The sequence below is a fragment of the Halictus rubicundus genome, chromosome 12, assembly GCF_050948215.1.
Source record: "Halictus rubicundus isolate RS-2024b chromosome 12, iyHalRubi1_principal, whole genome shotgun sequence".
NCBI classification, from domain to species: Eukaryota; Metazoa; Arthropoda; class Insecta; order Hymenoptera; family Halictidae; genus Halictus; species Halictus rubicundus.
Genome location: NC_135160.1, coordinates 3,705,553 through 3,731,155, shown reverse-complemented (window position 1 = coordinate 3,731,155; position 25,603 = coordinate 3,705,553). Strand labels below are relative to the sequence as shown.

At 43.5% G+C, this 25,603-nt stretch overlaps 1 protein-coding gene across 12 annotated transcripts in view; it reads left to right on the top strand.

The window, feature by feature from the left end:
• LOC143359946 (RNA binding protein fox-1 homolog 2) overlaps positions 1-23,754 on the top strand; it is a 437,182-nt gene extending 413,428 nt beyond the window's left edge. For all 12 annotated transcript variants that reach the window (XM_076798373.1, XM_076798374.1, XM_076798378.1 and 9 more), the window contains 3 exons: positions 13,666-13,832; positions 15,676-15,739; positions 15,950-23,754. In XM_076798373.1, coding sequence (XP_076654488.1) covers positions 13,666-13,832; positions 15,676-15,739; positions 15,950-15,994 — 276 coding nt within the window. In that variant the 3' untranslated portion in view covers positions 15,995-23,754. The remainder of the gene's footprint in view (positions 1-13,665; positions 13,833-15,675; positions 15,740-15,949) is intronic.
• Positions 23,755-25,603: the final 1,849 nt, after the last annotated feature.

The following is a 25,603-nucleotide window of genomic DNA, read 5'->3' as shown; positions in this document are numbered from 1 at the left end:
AGGAGTGTAAACATAATACGGCTCGGGTCCGACATATATCAGGTGTCGACATATATCGAGAATTCACTGTATACACCCAAAGAAATCAATTTGCTCAATAATTCCTCATGGATGCGTCTTTGTAATCTCAATATTCAATTCATTCAATTTTCAATTTTTCATTACCACAAAATTAAGCTTCTCCCACGGTACGAAGAGGTGGGCAACGAAACGAAAGTTTGAATTTTCAATGAACTCGAGTTTCGTGGAACGCTTCGAAAGCCCTCTCGGTTGAATCCTCTTATTATACCGTTCGGTGGCTGATTGAAAGGACAGATACAGTGTCTCGGATAGAAGTTCGGGAGGTCGAGCGGACGATTGTTGTAGCGAACGTGCTCGAACCGTAGTCGCTTGGTAGAATGAGAGTTCGAACGGTTTAAATTGTGTCCCGAGCATGAACTTAGCGAGAAGGTTTTTGGTGTTTGCGGATGCTGTGGTTGTATTCGAGCATCGACTATCGCGCGACCCCGCCACCGTAGAAACTTTCGACCCTTAGACATGCGTTGATCTCACGCGTCGTGTACGTATACGTGTAGCTAAAATGGCCGACTCGAATTCGAGGATTTCCCCCGTTGAAAGTAGCCAGGCATATATAGGAGGCATGTCTCTTCCTTAGGATCAGTAGAGGATCGAGGCTATGAAACCTAGAACTAACCTAAGCCAGACTACTGATTTTCATGCTGCTTCAGAAAAGAGTTACACCAGGATAATCATAGCAGAGACGATGACGCGGTAGATCTGTTATTAACTTGAGAATATTTTTGTTAAAACGTGAGAAAGTGCAAATGAAAATACGGAGCCACCCTTTTGGGGCCTTTTCAGTTTATAGAAGTGACCTAAGCAAAATGACTGATTTTCAAGCTGCTTCAGAAAAGAGTTAGACCAGGATAATCATAGTGAAGACGATGACGCAGTGGATTCGTAATTACCTCGAGAATATTTTTGTCAAAACGTAAGAAAGTGCAACAGAGCCTCCCTTATGGGACCTTTTGAGTTCATAGAAGTGACCTAAGCAAAATTCCTGTTTTTCAAGCTGCTTCAGAAAAGAATTAGAATAGGATAATCATAGTGAAGACGATGGCGCAGTGGATTCGTAATTACCTCGAGAATATTTTTGTCAAAACGTAAGAAAGTGCAACAGAGCCTCCCTTATGGGACCTTTTGAGTTCATAGAAGTGACCTAAGCAAAATTCCTGTTTTTCAAGCTGCTTCAGAAAAGAGTTAGACCAGGATAATCATAGTGAAGACGATGACGCAGTGGATTCGTAATTACCTCGAGAATATTTTTGTCAAAACGTAAGAAAGTGCAACTAGAGTTACGGAGCCACCCTTATGGGGCCTTTCGAGTTTATAGAAGTGACCTAAGCAAGATTGCTGATTTTTAAGCAGCTTCAGAAAAGGGACCGCGGGAACTTAGACCAAGAAAATCGTAGTGGAGATGCTCCCTGCTGGTAATGAAGTTCTTTGAGACGCGAATATTCCACTATTTTTGTTAAAAAGTAAGAAATTGCAACTGCAAATGCGGAGCCACTCTCATGCGGCCTCTCGCTTTCGGACAGCTGAAACGTTGCTGTTCTTTGAGAATTTTTTGCCGGGAAACCAACGGATCTATTGAAACGAAACTTGGCACGATTACTACTCGCGTCTCGCGCTGTGCTCTCAATTCTTTTCTTTTTTTTTCGTGGCAAAATACAACACGGTTTCTGCGCGACGCGTTCCGGAAGTAATCCCTGCAAGGGAAAAAGGGTTTACGCAAGAATTATGGCTTCCGGAGCCCTTGTACAATAGCCGCATTCAAAATCGTACAATTATGGAGAATTATACGTTACTAAACTGTGTAATGAACTCTTGTGGAAAAAAAATGGTTCATTTTTAGCCGTCTCTCACAGAAAGAAAAACGCTGAAAACTTGCACGCCGAATAGGTTGACGAGTTATACGCTGTGCAATAAATAAACGCACAAATGTAAATTTTAAAAAATATCATCTCATAGCTGAAGGATGTATCTGTACAGCCCAACAAATTTTGTTTCCCCCTCGTCGATAGTTGTCTGGGAAAAAATTCATAAATGTCAGATATCAGATCCACCCTTAGGTCGCGTTTTTTCCAACGCGTTAAAATTATTAAAAAATTGAAAGGAACGTCTAGCATCTTGCAATTGGCATTTTCCCCAAAAATCGCACAACGCGTTCGGAAATTTCGCCGTCGGTTTTGAAGCGACGCGAATGAGGGTCGAACGCGGTTCCTGACGGGGGTGTGATCGCGCCTCATAAATTTCCGGGGTCGGCACGTGCGTCGAATCGCGACCGCGGAATTTTCGCGGTTAATTTCCGCCAGTGCGCCGCGATGTGGCGATTCCGGCCCCCTTCCGTCCCGCGTCTTCGAACCGGACCCCCCCTTAAGGGATCTTCCTGCTCGCCGAAAGATTTACGACCTTACAGGGTGCACAGTCGACCGCATCCCGACCTGTAAACCCTTCATAAATCAACGTCGCGTCATTTCGCGTGTCCGACAGCTTCATTCCGGGAGTATTTTGCTGCTCGTCTTCGACGTCCGTTAACGATCTCTCTCTCAATCTCTCTCCCCCTCCCTCTTCATGTCTGGACCGGGACTTTTCTCTCGGTTTTCATCAGTGTTACAATCTCCCTAACACTCCCTCGATCGGTGGAATTAAGATCTCTTCGCGAGGGATGCTTCGGTTCCGGTCCTCTTCGATCCGAGTCAAAGGCGGAGTCAGAAATGTCTCTGTACATTACATTTCTTCAAGGGGGATTCTTTTTAGAAATAAATTAGGCGATTTTAATTCGTGGAATTTCTGTTGGCATCGCTCGAACACAGCAGAAATTAAAACAATTGCGAACGCGTTGGTAATAGTCTTTACTCGATATTTGTCACAAATATCTACGCTGTAAGTGTCTCAGGACTATTCCCACTACCGGGTATAACCGTGTTTTGGATATATTTCGAGTAGACGCTGTATACATGTATTGGGTTGTAACTCGAATACCATGTTTTTTTCATTTATTTGAGATACAAAATTGCAATCAATCAACTATGAAATTGTGGCTCCTGTTTAATCTCTATGTAATAGAATAACTTTTAGTCCGCTTTTAGTATAAACTAAAAATTGTAAAATTGTAAAATTGCAAGAGCCAGGGCATAGGCACTTCCCTCTTCCTTCGACAATTTTAATAATTCGTTCGCTTTTGTTTCACTCTTGGGTTGTGTCTCTTGCGGCATTAATCATTGTTTCGTTCGCAATAATTTGTAACATTGTATAGGCCAGAATAACAAGCCGTGTTACATCATTATAAACGTTATACCCGGAACCACGCTCAACTAAAGCTAACACGAAAACGGTATTAACCTGAGTCGAACCTAATTTCTCAGCCCTCTCTTAGACCCCGAGACGTAGAATAACAATGTCAGACATCAATTATGGTATCTGGTACAGGACTACAAAGGGTGCGTACGCGACCAACAGAAACTTCAATCTGATAGGGAAATAGCTGGAAGATAGTCGGGCACACCTTTACGATAATATCGCGCAATTAAAAGAAAACAACACAGAACAGGGAAAATATCGGGTACGGGGATATTCAAATGTTTGCGTTCAATTTACAAGAACAATATTAAACCGCGTGCCTCCGAATACCTGCGTAACGTAAATATCCTGCTCGACTCGCGTTTCGATATTTCTCCGCGAAGTCTCGGATCTCTTCCGTCCTACAGAAATAAAAACAGTTTTCGCAATTATATTTCCATGCCGTAGCAATGTCCTCGGAGAATATTTCCTAAAATTGCTCCCGGTCTCGCGGAGAATTTTAGTTTTTCGCTTTAAAGGAGAGCAGACCGGAAATAAAACATGGGGGAAAATGGCTGCCGCGACTGTCAAATTTGCATATTTTTAGTCAAATTTTCAGGAGACATTCTCAAAAGCCGCCCCATCCCGCAACACGTCTTCCGGTTTCTAACTAGGCAGAATTTTAACAATTTTTTCCAATTTGTTCCGAGTCTGTCGGACATAGATAAAATATCTTTTTCACAAAAACAGTAAGACTTTGTTCAGAGAATGACTCATAATTATATTTTTTAATATCTACTTATTACAAAATAGAACTGCTTAGCAATTTTTATTTTGCATAGAAATCCGTTTAACCAGTAAAAACTAGTTTTATTCAATTGATTAAATTACTTTTTAATTCTTTCCGGAGCAGAAGCTGTACTCCAATAAGAATCGCGGCTGGATAAATTTCGTTTAAATAATTCGGTCTTGTCGTTTCTCCGAGGCAGCACGTGCCGGCCGCGTTTAGCGTTGAAACGGCCGTTAATTGGTCGATCCCGCGAGCTTCCAAGCAATTACGGGTCGACTGCCGTATTCCGTTGCGGGAAAAACGCGTCGCAATTATCGAGGCAACACTTTCGACGATCCGTCGACGTTGGGGGTTGATCGTTAACGCAACATCTGACCCGTGAACACGAGATCCGCGGTGCGGTTTCGTCACGACGAGAAAACGTCCAGAAAACGTCCAACGGGAGCGGAGATGTCGAACAGAGGTGGAAAACGAGTGAAAAAGGGGCGGAAAAAGGGGTGGCGATCGCGAACGCACATTTTCCTCGGCAAAATAAAAACGAGACGGTCCACCCTCGGCTGCGTGATTTTAAACGGAGAAATATTTTAACAATGCGCAAAGCGCTCGCGAGTTTCTTCATATAGTACGTCCTGGGTTTGTTGAAACGAATTTCTGAACGGCCGCGGAATTCGCCGAGGCGAAATAAAAGTAGTCTCGCGGTTTTCCAGGTGAAAAATGTCCGGGATTTTTACATTAGTGGTTCGGACAATTGCGGAACACGCCTTGTATCGTTAATTTATGGGAATGGGAGAAAATGCTCCTTTTACGGGTTTCGCGCGAAAAAGAGGATTTTTAACAGAGTTTTTACGAAACCGATGAAGACTTAACGGGCTTTCTAAAATTGACGACAATTTATGGATTTTCAATGGCTCGCTATTTTATTATTAATATTTACTGACACCTCGTTCGTTTATACCCAGAACGTTTTTGTAATTCGTAATTTCCTAAAAGGAAGGAGAAAATTTATGTCTATTGTAGGACTATAGCTGTACATTCACAACGCCAAAATAGAATTTTATTTCGGTTTAAAGGAAATTAATAACATACGTATTTAGTAGACTCTGTTCAGAATCTTCATCACGGGTATGACTCGATATCGTAGGGCAAGGGGTTAAAAATAGTCAAATTAATTTTAATAATGCCATTGTGCTATATTATTTCAATATTTCGTAACGGACGGTCACTTAATATAACATTTTAATAACGTACAACAAAACAAATGCCGGTTGCGAGCATGTTAAGCAATTTGTTCGACAGTGGCAGCGCTGGTTGTAAATCAATAAGCAATTACGAACGATATCGTTCAGCAACACATTTTCATTTTGGAGCATGTCGAGTCAGAGAAATGAAACACAAGAATTGAAAGATCCTCAATGAAAAAAATATTAAAAAATTTATGCGTCCTTTGAATGCGAAGCTGCTCAGCCAGCAGGTTAATCGAATTCAGTATCAAGGTTTCCATGTTCAAATATTCAGCGAGACCACCCCCGTGCCGAATTTCCGCGAATTTCGACACACGTGTGCCGAGATGGAATCTCGTCGTGGACACCGATGAATTCAGGTGTTTAATATTTATCTCTTGCGTCCGAGATGCTGCATAAATATCCAACCCCTTGCACACGGGGGTTGCATGCTGCGAATGCCAAGAGCAAATGCACTTCCTCGGATCACGTAGCTCTTCGCGAATCGTGATCGTCGGGTCGAGGAATGTCGGGAGAAACTTCTAGATCCTAGGAGGAGAATGGACGTCTTATGGCCGCAGTTTTTCCCGCGAACCAGTGAATTCCTCGCCATAAAACTTCGATTTTTGGCATTCTCTCGTCAAGACGTACAGGATTATGTGGTAAAAAGTTGAAAATTTCTGGGTTGCCAAGGTGAAGTTTAACCGTTTATTCCGTTATAACGACTGCGGTGGACCGGTGCCCCTAATTGACAGTGAACGCGCGTCAAACAACAGTCGGAAACGTCTGATGAATAACTTCCCGAGAAGGGAATGTAGTTTAAATAAATGAAAATCTGTAGTTCGTTAGCGATAAATCAAGAGCGTCGGAGAGATCAGCGCCGGTAATAAATTATTTTGGCAAAGAGTGAACTCGCGGGGGATGGGTAAAGTAGTTATTTATGGCTGAACCTAATGTAGGATGGACACGATAGTCCTCGCGGAGTTCAGGAAGAACGTGTAACGAGTGCTCTTAATATTTAATCGGTTCCGGACTACTCCGCAGCTTTTATAGACGTTTAACATTTAATTCCACAATTCTGCCTCGTCGATGTTTCATGGCTGAACTTCGCTCTTCGGCTCCGATCGAGTCGCTTTCAAAGTTTCTTCGAGTGTCCCTTTACTTTTTCCCCGGGCGCTTAAAATCGCAACGGTTCGTGCCCCCCTGCGAAAACATTTATTATTCCGATCACTTCGTAGACTGAATATTTAACGCTTTCACTCTAACGATGCTGAAACCACTCGAAGCCGTCAGAAAAGCCGTTCCGTTGCTTCGAACTATATACAGGGTGGCGCAACAATCATGTCCGTCATATATTTCCCAATTCGACGATATCTCGCTAACTATTAGATGTAGGCCACACGAAGGTCTATACATTCCTACGCAGAATTCGATACCCTATCGATTCACGATAGAAAACGTGGGTCGCGCCATTGAGAAAGGTCAAGGTGACCTTGAAAACTTTGAGACGCACTCGCCCAGAGAAAAAGTGTTTTCATTATAAGATTGCCTGCCGTATGCCAAGCAAGTTCTGTATATATTATTTTTTTGTATTCTTACAAATAACGGAGATACTGGAAGTGGACGTGGCTGCTGGACCACCCTGTATTTTCGCGAACGCGGGTCTCCCGTAGCGGCGCGAAACTGCCGATAATAATTCGCGACGCCGTCGAGAGCAAAAGGAGGGTCGTGCGGGTCGCGAAAACACCGGTCCGACGGCGCCAGAAAGTTTTCGCGACGGCTGTTGTTCTGGTCGCGCGGGGGTGACCGGGAAAGGAATCGCAGAAAAACAGAGAAAAAGAAAGAGAGAAAGAGAGAGAGAGAGAGGGAGAGAGAGAGTTTCTGGGTCGCGTGTGCAACTGATTTCCGAAACGAGGGACGCGCGCGTCTTCCTGCCGCGATTTCGGCCAGATATTTCGCGAGGGGAATCTGGGTCAAGTGAGACTAGCTAGAGAGGGAGAGAGAGAGAGAGAGAGAGTCGGCTGTTTGGCTTCGCGCGGAAATTATTTAACGTTTTCCGAGAGACCTCGCCAACCGCTACGGGACTTATTACCCCTTGGCCTCTTGCGTCGACCCACGCCGCTGCGCGATTTTCCAGGCAGAAGCCGCCGCAGGGCTCGATCCCCGTGCAAAATAATCGGAGAGGATCGCCGCATTTGCGAAAATATCGTCCCTCGCTGAAATAGACACGGTTCAGACTGGGGAGCTTGCGGAGACGCTTGGAGAACAAATTGTTTCGAGATTACCAGATTTTTATTCCGTTCCGTATTATCGTTCGAGGACTTCCGGTTGGGGCGCGTGGACGCGTGGGAGAGCGGAGATAATTTAAAGAATAATTTAGAAATGTGGGACACCCAATACGGGGAGGATTACAGGGGTTGGTTATGTAACAATGCCTAATTCGGAAGCAATAAATGAAAAATTTCCAAATTTTCTTTCATGGAGGTGGCTGTACGCTGTGAAATACAATTTAAAGTACAAATTTTCAAATAAATAAGGACAACAGCCATTCAAATAGAAAAGAAATATTCGAGAATTTATCTTTGTCAAACATAACCCCAAATTGGGAGTACTTACCACCCCATATTAGGGACATCCTGTTCCCACTAAGGGGAAATCGCTGGGTTTGGTTATTTAACAATACCTAATTCAGAAGCAATAAATGAAAGATTTCAACATTTTCTTCTATAGAGGTGGCTGTACGCTGTGAAATACAATTTAAAGTACAAATTTTCAAATAAATAAAGACGACAGCTATTCAAATAAAAAAGAAATATTCGAGAATTTATCATTGTAAAACATAACCCCAAATTGGGAGTGCTTACCACCCGATATTAGGGACACTCTGTTCCCACTACGGGGAGATCAGAGGGGTAGGTTATTTAACAATACCTAATTCGAAAGCAATAAATGAAAAATTTCCAAATTTTCTTTCATGGAGGTGGCTGTACGCTGTGAAATACAATTTAAAGTACAAATTTTCAAATAAATAAGGACAACAGCCATTCAAATAGAAAAGAAATATTAGAGACTTTATCTTTGTCAAACATAACCCCAAATTGGGAGTACTTACCACCCCATATTAGGGACATCCTGTTCCCACTAAGGGGAAATCGCTGGGTTTGGTTATTTAACAATACCTAATTCAGAAGCAATAAATGAAAAATTTCAAAATTTTCTTCTATAAAGGTGGCTGTACGCAGTGAAATACAATTTAAAGTACAAATTTTCAAATAAATAAAGACGACAGCTATTCAAATAAAAAAGAAATATTAGAGAATTTATCATTGTAAAACATAACCTCAAATTGGGAGTGCTTACCACCCGATATTAGGGACACTCTGTTCCCACTACGGGGAGATCAGAGGGGTAGGTTATTTAACAATACCTAATTCGAAAGCAATAAATGAAAAATTTCCAAATTTTCTTTCATGGAGGTGGCTGTACGCTGTGAAATACAATTTAAAGTACAAATTTTCAAATAAATAAGGACAACAGCCATTCAAATAGAAAAGAAATATTCGAGAATTTATCTTTGTCAAACATAACCCCAAATTGGGAGTACTTACCACCCCATATTAGGGACATCCTGTTCCCACTAAGGAGAAATCGCTGGGTTTGGTTATTTAACAATACCTAATTCAGAAGCAATAAATGAAAAATTTCAAAATTTTCTTCTATAGAGGTGGCTGTACGCAGTGAAATACAATTTAAAGTACAAATTTTCAAATAAATAAAGACGACAGCTATTCAAATAAAAAAGAAATATTAGAGAATTTATCATTGTAAAACATAACCTCAAATTGGGAGTGCTTACCACCCGATGTTAGGGACACTCTGTACCCACTACGGGGAGATCAGAGGGGAGATTATTTAATAATACCTAATTCAGAAGCAATAAATGAAAAATTTTTTAATTTTCTTCTATGGAGGTGGCTATAAACGCTGTCAAATAAAGTTTAAAACACAAATTTTCAAATAAATAGGGACGACAGCCATTCGAATAGAAAAGAAATATTCGAGAATTTATCATTGTAAAACATGACCCCAAATTGGGAGTGCTTCCCTCCCCGCATTAGGGACATCCTGTTAACAATGCATATAAACTGTAATATTCGTGACAATACATTGCAGTACCGTCTAGTACATAATTCAGAAGCAACGGAAGCAAAATCTCAAAATTTTCTTCTCCTTGCATAGAATCTGTGATCAATTAAAAGATACATTTCGATATTAGGCGAGTTTCCTCTACCATATGACCTATCGGGCCGGCGGCCGTTGGAGAGAGCACTCGTGCCGTCCGAAATTAAACGGCGCTCTTGCTTTGGTCCCGTTTCTATGAAACGGCTCCTCTCGTCCCGGTCCGGTAATCCCGAAATTACATTACACTCGTCGGCGACGAAAGATAGTCAAATCCTCTTTCTCCTCTCTCCGGGTTCGAGCAGAGACATCATCCCCCATTTGCCCATTCCCCCCAAAAAATGAGAAAAGAAAAGAAAGACGAGGGGTGCGTTGATCCGGTTCTTGCGTGGCCAGCAGATTAGAATATTTTAATTGGACGTAGGAAGAGTGTTATCCGGCCCGATGCCCTATCACGCCGTGCTCTATACGGGACGTTTTAATTAAACTCTTCGGGATAACGAGCCCCGGCCGACGAAAGGATGCGTACCTCTCGCCGTACATGAGAGAGTGCAAAACTGAACGGCTCGAGGATATTTTAATTGGAAATAGGAAGTCGCGTGCACGACGGTAAATAGAATTCCGTCGTCGTTGTCGTTGTCGCACGCACGCGCGCGCGCGCGCTCGCGACTCTAATTAAATCGGCCGGCGAAGTTTCCGTGGGTCAGTAACGGGCCGACGAATGCATTACCGGACGCATCATCTTCGAGAAGAGCTCTGGCCACGGCACAAATGCGCATTTCTCACGGGCCAGGTGATTAATGATTTGTTCGCGGGGGACACGGTTTCTTTTCCGGTGTGTTGAGCGGGGCTTCTCATAAATCACGCGACCACGCGTTTAACCCGATCCGCGGACTGCAGAAAAATAGTATGGCTCAGTAGCACGAGATTCTCGAAAAGAATGGACCGCTAAGATTCTGGATCGAAATGAATCTTCACAAAGAATTCTTTAACTTCTTCAGGGACTTCTTATGGACGATATTTTATTTAACAATAAACGGGGAGAACAGCAACACAAATGAGTTAAAAATTTGTTTAAATCAACCACGTTAAATTTGAAGCACTATAGGAGATTTTCAACCCCAATTCCAGAAGCTATTTCCACCCCCTATTGGCGTTTTTCGTTAATAACTCCTTAAGAAAACCGAGGCGGACATTTTTGCAAAGTAAAATGTCGCTTCTAATTACCTCGGGAACAACCCATTTCACGGAGTTGATTGAATCTTCGGACACCCTGTATATATACACATGAGTGATCCATAGAATTATCTGAAGACATGTTAACATTTTTTATTATTAACAGATAATTTCTATGTAGACGTGATAAAAATGTCCATCCAGCTCCTTCCAAATTAATTTTTCTCGTAGACTGCGGATCTTTTGCAAAATAAATGCACCCCCTGCCAGAGACAGAAGCCACACATACACTTCGTTCTTGCTGCAATAATTTTCACAAGTGGAAAATAATACACTGGTGTTCTTAAATCATTTTGATCTCTCTGGAGTTTCGAAATACATTCTCGCCGCAACTGCACGAAATGCGCAGTCTAATAAATCAACGCTCTACGTATCAGAAGAGAATCTACCGGAGCAGCATTCGCTCGTAACTCGGAAGATCCTCGAAGCTTACAAAGATCATGCTCCGTGTCACCGTCGACGAAAACCGCGTCCCCTCGTCGAAGTTTCGCGTTTTCCGAACAAACAACGTCTCGCTCCGCTGACATATCTTTATCAGTTTCTGCGGATCGACGTCCTCCCACTCGAGAAACCTATCTCGAACAGCGGGAATGTTATTTCGCGGAGCCGCGGCGCGGCGTACGCTCGCGAACAATAAAACGTTCCATTTCTCCAGCGGTACGGCCGAACCGTGTTATCGATACCACTCGAAAGCCTCGACGATGGTTGAGCGAGAGCAAATTTTTCGGCGAATCCCATTACAATTTCTCCGTGGATAGAAGAGCGCAGCTGCGCTCGACGGTCGCGTGGAAAACGCGACGGCGTCGCGACGCGTCGTCGTCGTCGTCGTGGTATCGCGTCCCCCACGCGAAAATCGATTTCGCAGAGCAAACAGCGCGATCATTTTCCGCGTCGCTCCCTGTACATAAGCCATTCCTCCTGAAGCTTTGACCGACAGAAAGAGCTGTAGCTTCGAGAATCACACATTTTTAGAACAGTGCTCGAATTGTTTGACTGCTGCGCGCGTCGACGAAACAGCGATCCAGAAAAAGCGATCCAGAAAAATCGATCCGGAAAAATATCATTTCAGCCGGTTAGGTGCTATTAATTTCAATACTTTTAACCCTGGATAGTCGAACTGTTGTCCAGGATATTTATCAACAAAGCAAATATATATTTTTTTAATTAGTTCATATGGAAATCAGGACACACGAAATACTTGATAGTATATTTACAAATAAATCTGTGCCCGTCAGAATATCATTATGAGAACAATTAATGTTTAGTCGATTTTTTATTTTACATTTCCAAAGAGTTAAGGGTTGATCGTAGGGGTTGCTGATTCGTCGACACGCGGCACGGACGCGCTCGAAACGGTCCTCGCAGGGTTTGCCATGAGAAAAGAATACCTAATCGTACTTTGAAAGCGGAATTTCGGGTAGAACGTGCTGAAGGTGCACTAGCGACCAACGTTTGGAACCATTAAGGGACGCGAACTTCTACCGTTAGTGTCCCACGGGTCACGAGCATTATAAATCCCTTATGCAACCGTCGATAGATTACTATTAGCCCTTTGTACTCGTAAAGCTAGTTCTACTCCCCTGTTTACAACTGACTGGCAAGATCGAATGCAAATGGTCAAATATTAAGCCGGACTGTGCACAAAGTTGGATAAACTATAGAAACAAAAATAATGATACATTAAATCTCACTGAACCTTCTGTTGGCGAATAAATACAGGGTGGTCCGAAAGTTACTACACTTGTTCAAAGTATATTTCAAGCAATCAGCAATATATAAAATTATATAGACACAATTTTACCGACAAACACGCGTCTTCGGTAAATTGTTGAATGAATTACTGCAAATAGGCACCAGGGTTACCAACACAAGGGTTACATATTGCCAACTTCCCAAAAGAACCGAATGCATTCGGCACGCGCAACTGCAATCTATTAATTCAAAATGATTCACCGGGACAATCAGCCTATCAATGATTCACGGTGTCCGCAAAACCCGAAATCTCGGATTACGGGCCAAACGGAATGCTATCGGCGACCAGCAGAACATGATCAATCAATGAAACGGTAATGGTAACGCTAGCACGAATTAGTACAAAGTATCCAAACGTTGGTAGCACCCTGTAGCATCGACCTTGAGCCCACGTTCTCGGCACCACTTGTAGAAGACGATAGACCTTGCACAAGCTTGGACAATCTTCCAGCAACCTTGCAGCAACATTGCAATAACAAGTACATACTTGGCACCACAAGGTTGTGCAAGATGATAGACCTTGCACAACCTTGGTCGATGCTCCAGCAACTTCACAGTACACGATACCCTCGATTATAGATGACATACTTGGTGCCACGAGGTTGTACAAAATGATAGACCTTGCTGCAACCTTGCGGTAGAAGATGATAGACCTTGCTACAGCCACGAGGTGCCCTTACAGCAACCTCGTAGCAATTTTGTAATTTTGCGGTGCCCTCGATCGTGAGACCAAGTAAAATGGACCGCAAGGTTGTAGAAGATGATAGACCTTACAAGCTTGCGGTACCCTTGCGTGACCTTTGGAACGACCTTGCGGTACTCCCGATCGTGGGACCAGGTACTTACGACCGCAAGGTTGTAGAAGATGATAGACTTCTGTGCAACCGTGCGACAACCTTGTAGCGATATTCGGCAGCAACCTTGCGGTGCCCCCGTGGGACCAAGTAGCGACCACAAGGTCGTAGAAAGTTCGTAGAGTAACCTCTTGGCTACCTTGCTGAAACGTTGCGGTAATCTTACGGCAACCTTGCGACGACCCATTCGAGCCGGAAGGGAACGCGTTAGTACCGTTTCTCCGCTAGGACACCATCTTCTGTCTTGGAGCTTGCTTGAGCCTTGCATGGCGGGTCATGGTTCTTGTTTCAGGCCGCGGCAGCAGCAGCTGCAGCGTCACCGTTGCTGAAGACGCCCCTCTCGACGGCGCAGCAGGCCACCTACGCAGCTGCAGCGACCTACACGGCAGTGGCTGCGCGCGCATACGGCGCAGCTGCAGCTGCGGCACAACCGGTCGCAGGATATGCCGCAGTCGCGGGGTAAGCGAGAAAACACACACACACACACACACACACACACACTGCCATAACCACCGCCATCACGTTTTGCGACGGACACCACACCGTCGAAAAACCACCCCCCGCGGGGGCCAACGATGTTTGCCAGACTCCCCATTCGTCGCTTCAACCCCTTCACGGTCCCGGACCACCCTCGACACGTATTAACACATTCACGAGCCCCGGAGCCCGAAACCCTAGGCTTCCTCAAACTTTCCACTTGTTGACGGTACTTCGGTCAAGAATTCATTCGACGCTCGGTTTAATTTCAAACCCCCACTCCCCCCCTCCCCTCCCCCGAGACGGACCTCTCTTTATCCCTTGTCTAGTGGGGGATGATGACACGCGAGCCTGCGGTCGCTGGGGATGCGTTACCGAACTGAAGGAACGTAGCCTCGAGGGGTCGCGTTTTCTGGGGTTCTTTCCGAGAAGTAAAAAGTGTCTACATCAATTGCAAGGTCATCTACATCAACTACTGTTGCAACCGAGACCATTCTTTTCGGTTTTCTCCGTTTCGTGATTATTGGACCGCGGATCTTTACGGAGAATAAAATTTTGTCACCCGAATTGCAACGAACTGAAGTGAAATAGAATTTTACTTTCTTTCTTATTACGTTTCGCGGATTGAAAATACTAGAATAGTGTGTTTAAATTTTTCTAATATTTTTGCTACTTAAAGTTACACCTACTAATTTTTGTCGTAAAATCCGCAGTCTAGTGATTATACAAACGCTTTCACGACTGAATTGACTTCCGTATTTAAGAGCCAAGACACCGTAGATTCGCGATAAGGTAGAGTGACCACGTTACCGACAAAAAAATGGTTTTACGTGTCTCAACTTTTCGGCCGTATATGAGAATGTTTTTCGCTGGGAAAGGGCTCATTCGAAAGGGAAAGGTTCAATCTAGCGCGCGCTGGTCGTGAGCTGACGAGATTATGCAGATATTTGGTCGCCGTGGAATCCAAGCATTTTTATCCCATTGGATGAGTTTTCTGGATGAAATCGGGAGTAGCGCGGGCTACAAAATATCTCCAGCTACAAATTGAGCTACATTTCGTCTTGATTCTCTGCGAAATAAAGCCAAAAACTTGAAGCACGTTTCCGGCGACAGAATTCATAATATCGATAATACAGAGCAAAAAATGTGACAAATTTAGTCACAGACTTAAGACCAAGACGGATCTCAAGTCAGTGGCTGAAGGCTGTGAACGGAAATTATACAGCAGTTACCAACCTGATGACTCTGCAAAAGTCACGTGAGACTACCCTTGGCTCTTAAGCGGTGTTATTTTTGTTTTTACTTGATCGTTACTTCATACATTACAATTCTTTTACACGAAAACACATCCACTGTGAACGCAGCCTAAGACACGTTTGTACCGTCAACAAAGATTGCATAGAGTCGATCGGAGCTCGTGAAGGTGTTAGACGGTGACTCAACGCTTTGTGGCCCGATCAAATTGTGTGACCCACACGGTGGGCAAAGCGTTGACACTCGAAATCGTAATAGACGACGAGAAATTCGACGAATACGAAGTCGGACTTGATTATCGGAAATGATGTACATAAGCAGAATTATCCTTGCAGACGACCCCGGCGTCATGGCCGCGCCCTCAGAAGTCGCAGATTCTTGGAATGCCAGACCCGACACGATAGTCCTCCCGAAAGTTCTGATAGTCCTGTTGACAATCCTTAGACCGACACGTCCTGCGTTTGTATCTCCTCTCATTCGTCCTTAAGATCTCTCCTTTTGTACATTTTTGTTTTCGTAATATGTCGTTAAACGAAGGAAATTTAACACTTTCTTTGCGTTGATCTTTCAGTTACGGACGTGAGTACGCCGATCCCTACCTTGGACATGGTATTGGACCAGTTGCCGGCTACGGGGTAAAAACTTCATCTACTTTAACGACAATTAGCAGACTGCAAATATACTTTCAGAAATAAAAAAATTTCTTCAGTCGTTTCGACAAGTTGAAAAGATGTTCCACGATTATTTTAATTCGTCTACTGTTTCAAACTGCTTTTGCTCGTTCTAAAAAAATATTCTACTTTATCGAAAGGTTAATAACAATGCTGGAATAATATTGTTCACAGGCGACAGTGTACAGGGGCAGCTATAACAGGTTCACGCCGTACTAAGGGCCGTGAGCACAGCGAAGCGCGAGCCTTCCAAGTACACACACCGTTATACTCAGCAACAACATGACCAGAAGTCGACACAATCATCATCGTCATTCGCCACCGATCACATTAATCACCCCCCCCCCTCCCCTCCCCCCTCCCCCCACGAAGCGAATACGCCTGGATCCTCCGTGCACGCTGACGCTGAAGCCTCTTAGGACCGAGTTTTAGACTCTCGTCGATGCGGAACTGTCACCTATCTATCAATCCGAAGAGCTCTGATCACCGGCGATCACTCAGACCACGAAGACGCCTTTGGACTGTCAAAACAATTCCCCGGCAACCGCTTGTCCATCCAAGACCAGAAACCAGAGAAAATAACAAAAAAAAAAGAGTAAAATAAAATAAAAGAACAACAGAGAAGATCAGAGAAAAGCAGAGGAAAACAAGGACCTCCCGAAGTGTCCTTCGAATCCCGAATCCCCGAAGAGGCGTTAACCGAAACCGGAAATCAGAGAAAAGCGAAGAAAATGTCAGAGGAAGATCATAGAGTAGTGGTTTTGGAAGGTTTATGAAGTTCCCGGAGGGGCCTCGAGAACCCTGAAGACACCCCTGGATTCTCAAAAAGATCGGTTTAATCCTCGGCGATTAACAAGGCCTCTCACCGATCCAAAACCGGAAGTCAGAGAAAAGGGGAGGAGATATCACGGAGGAAGGTTAAAGAGGAGCGGTTTTGGGGCGAGGTTTCGGAAGGCTCTTCGGGTTCGGGGGCCTCGATTGTCCGTCGGGAGCGTCTGCGAACCTTCTCCGATCGATAACCGGGCGCCAGGGACACCGTGAAAATTGGCAAACCGAATTAGCCGACAAAGAGGACCGGCCGAGCCGAGCCGGGCTCCGTCTCGATCTGGGCGAGCCGGGGAAGAGAAACGCGGCGAGAATCGTAGAAAAAAAAAATCGTCTGGAAACATCGCGAGTCACTCTCGTTCGTGAAGCGTCCGTGTTTCCGGTCTGGGCTCGAAAATTGTCTCGAGTCCGACGCCCGGCAGCCAATTCGAGCACGAGAACGATCGACGGCCGGTCTGACACGCGTGTACATAAGTGTATATACATATGGTATACATGTATGTGTACGTATACGATCCGATCAACGATCTCTCTAGAAATCGATCGTGATCGATAGGAGTTTTGTTCTGGCAGCGTCGCCGGTCGTGGTTTCGAGCGTAGAATGATTTTTATTGTATCATATACTCTCGTTTTTCGGGATCCTAGTTTTCGCGGGGGAGGGAAAAAGACAAAAAGGATGAATTTTGTATATAATTCGTTTTTGGATGATTTTTCTTTTTTTTTTTTTTTGGTAGATGAGAGATCAATCGCATTATTGTTTTTCTTTATTTTTCTGACGCGAGCGCGCGCGCCCGCGCGTTCGACATTCCCGCAGAAATGGCTGCCGGGAAGGTGACCGTTTGACTTTGGCGTAGCAATCGGTGATCCGAAAATAAGAGAGAATCGAGTGGAGACCCTTTTTAGGTAGCTAGCCCGGCGATAGTCCGAAGATGACACGAGAGGAAAGCGGTGGAGCAGTGCGATCGGTAGGGTTTCTATGCCAAATAACGCGTGAACGCGCGCATGTTGTATGTGTTTGCGTATGGGCGTGTGCGTCTGTGTGTATGCGTGTTTTCTCTGTGTGTGCGCGATGGAATAGAAAATCATCTTGGAACACCGTTGATTCTGCTCTGAACAGGGTCTAGTCAAGACAGAAAGCAATCTCTACCGGTTCCTAACACTGAAACCGAACGCAACACATTTTTTTTTTTTTTTTCTTTAATACTCATGGTCTCGTTTATGAACGAGACCCTACTCTGCTCTCTTATTTCGTCGCTCTTTGTCGGGAGAACTGAAAACTACGTGGAAAGACTTTTTTAATTGTTAGTTTAGCTCGTCTCGGCCTGCGATCGATTCTCCGAGGTCGATCGTTGTATGTTAACGCTTTGTCTACGGGTATTTTAATCAATTTTTTGATAGCGATAGCAATTTTAATTGTAGAGCAACGAGTCTTGTAAAAAAATATCGTTTAGTGAATTTGCTGTCACAGGAACATTCATAAAAGTCATGCAGAATCAGACCAAGTTATTTAACGCTACCACTGTCGCTCACATGACCGGTTTCAAATTTTTTGATACCACGATTATTGAAATTACAAAGCTATTCGAAAGCATATATTGCTAGAAAAATTGTGGAACGTCTAAATTAATTCAACGTTCAATAACACAAGATATGTGACAGACAAAGTGTAAATAATTTCTTTTGGAACTTCCATGATGCAACAAAGTCATTAAAGTGTCTGGTAGCTGAAGTGTTAACAGACTCGCTGCTGCGTTAACAATTTCTCTGAAAATACATTCGACACGAAGAGAGTGGAAAGAATAATCGCTAGAGATTTCTATCGCATAAATTTCAATATTAATAATAAAAAGTGACAGAGTAAAATTTTCTTTCCTCTATCCAGACACCCACAAATGGCACAAAGATTGTCTCGTTTCTTTTTTAACACAGCAATGAACGAATCACGGTTCAACTAATCTTCACGACAAATCGTAGCTTTTCTTAAAAATCGATTGTAAAACAGCAGCGAGCAACCGATCGACACGGAAAGAATCGTTTTGTAATCATTGGCAACCCGGCGCGCGTTAGTTAATCATGCAGACTGTCGCGATTAATGATCAAAATCCGACTGAAAGTGATCGAACAGTCTCTTTCTCTCTCTCTCTCTCTCTCTAAGTTCCTCGTCTCGAATCGTCATTTACATTTGTTCGTTTGTAGCTTGTTCATTAGTTCTTCACCCCCCGTTGTTCCTCCATCAGACTCAGTTCTCGCGTTAAGGGATGAACCCGGAAGACAGTATCAGTTTTCATTGAGTTACTCGATTCATATCAGTCCGCGTTCTCGATCATCACCTTCTCGCCCCACCATATATATTTCGATCGAATCGAAGACGAACCTCACACGCGTACGTACACACACGATAAACACGAACACACACATACACGATACAGAGTACTCCTTTGCGGGGGTAAACGCGAGAGGGAAATGGTACGCACATTGAGCCGAGTGAGTGATAATCCCTGTTAAATTCTAGTTAAGTGGAGATTTATCGTAATAAAAGTAAATAAATAAATAAATATATATATAAATATATATATATATATAAATAGATAAGCCGTGTTGCGTGACTCAATGTGAGAAGAGCGTAAATGAGCGAGATGCGAGTGTGTGTCCTGAGCGAAAGAGTGCGACAGAGATAGCAACGAGAAGAGGATGCCAGCAACAAATCGCGTGCGTGCAAATACGGAAGAAGCAAACAAACAGAAAAAAGAAAGAAAGAAAGAACAAAAATGGGGGATATATACAAAACTGCACAGAGAGAGAGAGAGTCGTGTGTGAAATAGCCAAATATGACAAAGACGTTCTTTATTTCCCTTTATCATACTCTATCTCTCTCTATCTCTCTCCGTCTGTCTGTCTGTCTGTCTGTCTGTCTGTCTATCTTTCCCCCACTCTAGTTTTCCTCGATTTTCCGGTTTCCGTTTAATGTTTATTTGTCCGCATACAATAGATCTAGTTTTACGATTTACGTTTCCCCTCTCGAGTCTAATCGATCGATAGGCGATAGGTAAGCTAGGCTATAGTCGTCGACGTAGACGTGTTCCCCGTCGTCGAAAGGGGCACGGCCGGATCGAACAAAGCAAACCCGTACTCTCGTTTTCTTTCTTTCGTGTTGCGAGCGCCGCCGGTACACGTGTAAATACGACAAAAAGGGAAGAAAACACGACGAGACTGTATGTGGTTCGATCGAATCGTCGAGCACAAAGAAGTAGAAGAGTTGGAGGAAGAGGAAGAAGAAGAAGAAGAGGAGGAGGAGGAGATAGTAAAGAAGGCGGAATGCTAAGTACGATGATAAAAATAGAAGAAGAATCACCGGGGGAAAACGGGTGCAACCCGGCGCGCCAGTTTTAGGGAGGAAGCTAATCGATTTTCGAGCAGAGAAACTCCGAGCAGATAAAAGATACCGCATACTCATGATTCTTGTAAACGTTAAATTAACGAGCGTAGATTTTAAAGGAGACTACAACAAATGGTAAACGCTAGCGATACGAGAACCGAGAGCGTAGTCGCGCGTGGCCCCGCTCTCGCGGAAAACGACCGCGAGATCGTTCACGCCGAACGATTCGCTGGTTTTCTGAGAACACCTGCCACGGTCTCGTTCCTCGGCGAAACAAGGGACGTTTTTACTTACACGTAAGGGTCTCTAGGACCTGCATGCTCGAGAAACGATTGATATTAGGAGAGGAACGACGGTTGATATTAAAGATAAGATAATGATCGTCCGCTCCGGAGGGACGCGTGGCAGGGCCCCCGGGCAGCCGAACGCGACGCACGTCTATCCCTGTATATTGTACACTGTAATTACAATTTATACTTACTCGTAATCGATACCTTTATCGGTAGGCTATTACTACTAGTGGCTAGCGTAAGGTCAAGCTCAAATTCTAGGCGAGACCGAAATCGTCTTCGCGTCTTATTCTTCGTCACGAGTGCACAACTCCCTCTAAACTAACCGAATCGAGAACCTTACGAATACCCAACGTATCGCGACGATCGTTCTTCTTGTTCTTCGTCGGGTCGAATTTTATCGGTTGACCCCACCGCCCAGTCGATCACGCAGGCCTATCGCACCTTCATTTTGTCGATGGACACTTCACGGCTCTCCCGGATAATGAAACTTCTTCCTACTTTTTCTCTGTTTTCTATCGTACAGCCGCGTTCCACCGGCGGGAGACGCCATCACTCGCGGAATTGGCAAAAATATTAGCACGTCGGAGCGACCCGTGGCGATTTCAACCGTAGAGTTGTATAATTGTTCAGAAAAGTTGTCTCGAATCGAATTGTAATTTAATCATAGTTCCTTTTGTACGAGAGCTGGGTCTGGGGGTGAACTCTGGCACGTGTTTCAATAGTTTTGGAAAGAGTTGTACGAAATAGTTTCATTCGGTCGAGTTGAAAATCAGTTTTATTCGTCGAGAAGATAGATAATTGTATGATTGTCATTGTTTGTTGTTCCGATTTATTGAATAGAATGATGTATCGTTCGTCAGTGTTTGCCGTTTTTTAAATACAGTGCACTATTATAATATCTTCCTCAAAATGGACAGACACGTGTTCTACAAGTCGTGTATTTATTATTATCATTTTAAGTCTCACTAAAGAATTTGCCTTTCTATTTTGCAATTTTGTAAAGTTCTATTACGCTTTATATTTTTCAAATTCCTGTCGAGTTGTCTACCTTTTATTGGAAAATTGAATCATTCACAGAGATAGGCCTGATTACTCAAATTTTTTGAGTTAATTTCCTCAAATTGAAAAGTTTCACGCTGGGATCACTGGGCAAGTTTGATCAAAATTGATCAAAACCCTTTCAGATGTACAGTTCCTTATAAAATCTAAATCTTGGGAAGGAGTTCAAGAAATTTTGGATTTGCAAGACTCCATTACCGGATTTTATTTATTCGTAACTTGGGGAAAATTCATTTCCATCTTCATCTTCGAAAGCGCTAGAATATAAACAAAGATAATCCTTCTGTGCCATGTTCATCCCCCAAACAGCCAGCCCAGTGCTCGTTCCACGGCAAGGTAATTCGATTGCTGTACAAAAGGAAGGAGGTCCCGCGGGTTAGGTCTAGGGATGGATAGATTAGGGTAGCATCCATTCCCGCGAAGTTGTCTCGACGCTACTAAACTTAGTCCTCTAATTAACGAGTTCAAAGTGCTGTAACTAGAATCTCGGAGCCGGCAGATGTAACGCTAGATGTACCGCCAACTACTACGGTTTCTTTTCCGCTAAACTAATATAAATCCAAGGGAATCGTACCCCCCATAGAGCCTCTATAACACATAGTCCCCCCACTCCACGGGGAAGTTTTACCGAGCGGATTCTTCAAAAACTACTTAGATCGAAACTCTCGTTAACGAAAAGAAAAAAAAAAGTAAATAAATAACCAAATAAAACGAAATCGTCACGGGCCGTTCCGACGGGAGCCCGTATAGCACGACGCACAGGGGAGCAAGAAGAAAGAGTCTCCTCGGTCCCGAAATTCCCATATCCATCTTGGTTCCACCCGTACGCCCGATTCAAGCAGCTCTAGCGGGAATAATCGCAGTGTAAAATAATCCTCGAGATGATACGATGATACGCACCGTAACGTTATACATATATAAATATTATTGATATAATAATAATACAATTAACGATTATGAAGCAGTAAAAGGGATTTAAACGACAACAAACAAACACAAAAAAAAAGAAGAAGAAGAAGAAGAAGAAAAAGAAGCTAGACGAGAATACATTGACTAAACGTAACGACACATCTTACGAGCAACATATCCTAGCGTACTAGGCGGGGAGTTAGGCGTACGCTCGAGATCCTCGTCGCGGACTCATCGTCGATATATTGTCTTTTCTCTCGCTCTCTTTCTCTCTATCTCTGTCTACCTCTCCTTTGCTCTTCTATCTGCCTGTCTCTCGTGAACGCACACTTCCGGTTCGACGCCGGGAAAATAAAAAATCGCGAAAGACGAGTCCGCTCCGCGCGGGATCTCGAGGACGACACGCGGCCGCGCCCTTCAAACTTCTCATCCCACGGGAGAATCGCTCGGGGTGAGGGCTGGCGAAGCGACACTAAAATAAGGGATGTTCCATGACATTAGGGCGTCGAGCACGCCGACAAGTTAAATTAAGTCGAAAGTCGTAGGCGGTGTGCGAGCGTATGCGGCCGGAGATCGACGTGACCGTCTTCGAAGATCCATCCTGCGCCTCGATCGACGATGATCCTTCGGCCGTGCGAATCGCATACGCGCGACCCCGAAGACGCCGTCCCGCTCTTCGGGGGTCGCTCGTACACGGAAAACGAGAAACGCGAACTGTACATACACACACGCTCGAGCAGGCGATATTATTGTATTCTCTAGAGATTTTCTTTTTAACGCGCGGAGATGATTAGCGGACGCTTTGGACAATTAGCTACGATCGCGGCCGAGGGATCGGAGCTCGAAATCGCGGGTGATTTCGATTTCGATGGTCTAGAAAAGAGCGGTGAATTGCCGAGGAAAAAAAAAAGAATGAAAAATTGTAATGATTGATGGGAACGTCGTGAATGGTCACGCTAACGCCGCCACACACCTGTTTTTCGCTTCCCTCGCAGTGTACACCGGGTTCGCGACCGGAAACGCTGTAAAATGATCGTTTAGCATGATCGATTCCGGTTCCGCTCGCGAATCCCTTCCTCAGGAGCTAAACGGCCGTGCATAGTGCGACCGTTCCGTGCAGGAGAATACATCTACACGTGACACAGACACACATACATACACATAGAGGACACACGCGAAGCGAAAATGTCGACGAGATGAAGATAAGGTGTAACACAAAAAAAAATTAATAATAAAAATGAATCGGAAAATCGAGACACGTCAGGTATATAAATGTATGTACGAGAGAACAAGGATACGATCAACTCGAACTTTAGTTGCAAAATAACTGGTAGGAGTACACACACACACACACACACACGAGGTGTCGTTCAGGAACACCTTTATCATTGTCTGATTTGATGATATTTTGTAAGTCTGGACCAGTTGTTAGGTTCTTATTACTCCCATAGCGACTTCTTATGGCGTATTTTCTCTGTATATTGTCAATGTTTATTATTAAATATTTTTCAAATAAACCGACCGCGCGTTGTCACTCATCAACCCCGACGCCAGTAGCGAGAAATAGAATACTCCGAGGAGATCAACATCGTCCGAAATAGAACAAGAAGATTCCATTCCTCGGCATCCGCTTTACGAGCCCCGAGGCTTTCGATGCTTTTGTATTCAGTTGGACGGTTCTATGATCTTTCAATACTAATCCTACCGAGCCTCAAAAACAACTAGTTATCTTATAAAAATGACGAGATTGATTTTACTTGGGTTTTGTGATACATGCTCTTCTAAATGACTCCCACTAATATTCGGACGCTCTTAAAAATCGCATAACTTTGTCAACACTGGACTATACTACTTGAATTTCTTTTAGAACAATTGGTTCGCTACATAACGCGAAAAAAATGTTTGATTAAAATTGCAATTGGTCGAAATTGCAGAGAAAGTACTAAAAGTTGTATTTTGCAACATTTTTAGGCGTATATTAAAAATTTTAAAAGTATGTTTTGTACATCTGTATCAATTATACGTATTCTAAATATTTCATCCTAATCGGTCAACGTTGCAATAAGCTACAAACGTTCAACGATGAAAACTTAAGCGTGAAAGTCGCAGAATTTTGGCCTTGAAACATCTGTAGCTCATTGGAACGTTGATCTACAGATCTACAAATTGTACTTTCTAAATTTTAAATGTAAGTCCACATAAAATAGTTGCAGAATACAACTTTTAGTATTTCCTGAATTTAAAAAATTTTGTCACTTTATGTTGCAAACCAATTGAGCAAACTTCTTTAAAAAAAAAGTCCAAGTCGTATGGTCTAATATTAACGAAGTTATACGATTTTTAAAAGCGTCCAAATTATGTTAAAATATTTAGGAAAAGACTATTTGTCATTTTACTAACATTTTCTCAAAATATGCAACACTATTTCTCACCTCTTATTTCCAACCCTTCGAAAGCCATTTTGATTTAAGTCTGAGAAAACGCAGTCAGGGAGAAACTCGATTTTTAAAAGCGTCCGAATATTAGTGGGAGTTCAATGTATATTCATTTAATCATTACCCACGGAAGCGTCTTTAGAATTTCAGTAATTGTAAAATCAAAAATCTGGAACCAGTCATTTTGACCAGCGGTGGTAGGTTTAGCGTTAAGTAGAATTACTAAAACTCTCCTTAATTTTCTAGAAATCCTACCTTATTCGCCCCGCCGTCCGAACTATAGTCCATCCTGAGTATCTGCTTTCAGTTGCACGAACACCGACTTTCCACGAGCAACTGAATGCTCGGATCGAAAATGCTCGAGGAACTTTTCCGAACATCGGCTCCTATTATCAGAACTAATAAATATAAGAAAACTCTGATGAACCTTTACTATGGATCCTTGACCTTCGTCGAAACCGCGTTGTGCGTCGGCGTATTTAGATAGGCGGGGCTCTATTATACTCCATTTCCTCAGAAAAAATTTATGAACGTAAGTATATCCTACCTGGGCCTGTTCATAGTATGGATTTTTTGCTACCGTATCGAGTTAAGTTCAAACTAAAGGACACATAAAAATCAATGCCTTCGTTCAGTTAAGATTTCTGAGAATTCGTTTCGTTTACAAGGATACGATTGAAACGTAAAAATATTTGATCCCAACACGACAGTTTCGATTAATTGCGTAAGTTTTGAGAGGAGGTTTAGGAACAGCCCTAATATTTTTCTAGGGCGTTTCGCTGAGAGAAAGCAGGAAGGAGTCATCTTTTCTGGGACAGGCTCCCGGTTCCGATGAAAGAATGGCCCGGCCGCCGTCGTCGTCGCCTGGCCCTTTTTTTCTCGGCACTGAGTCATCGAGTCATCGCGCACATGGAATTACCATTCGCTCTCT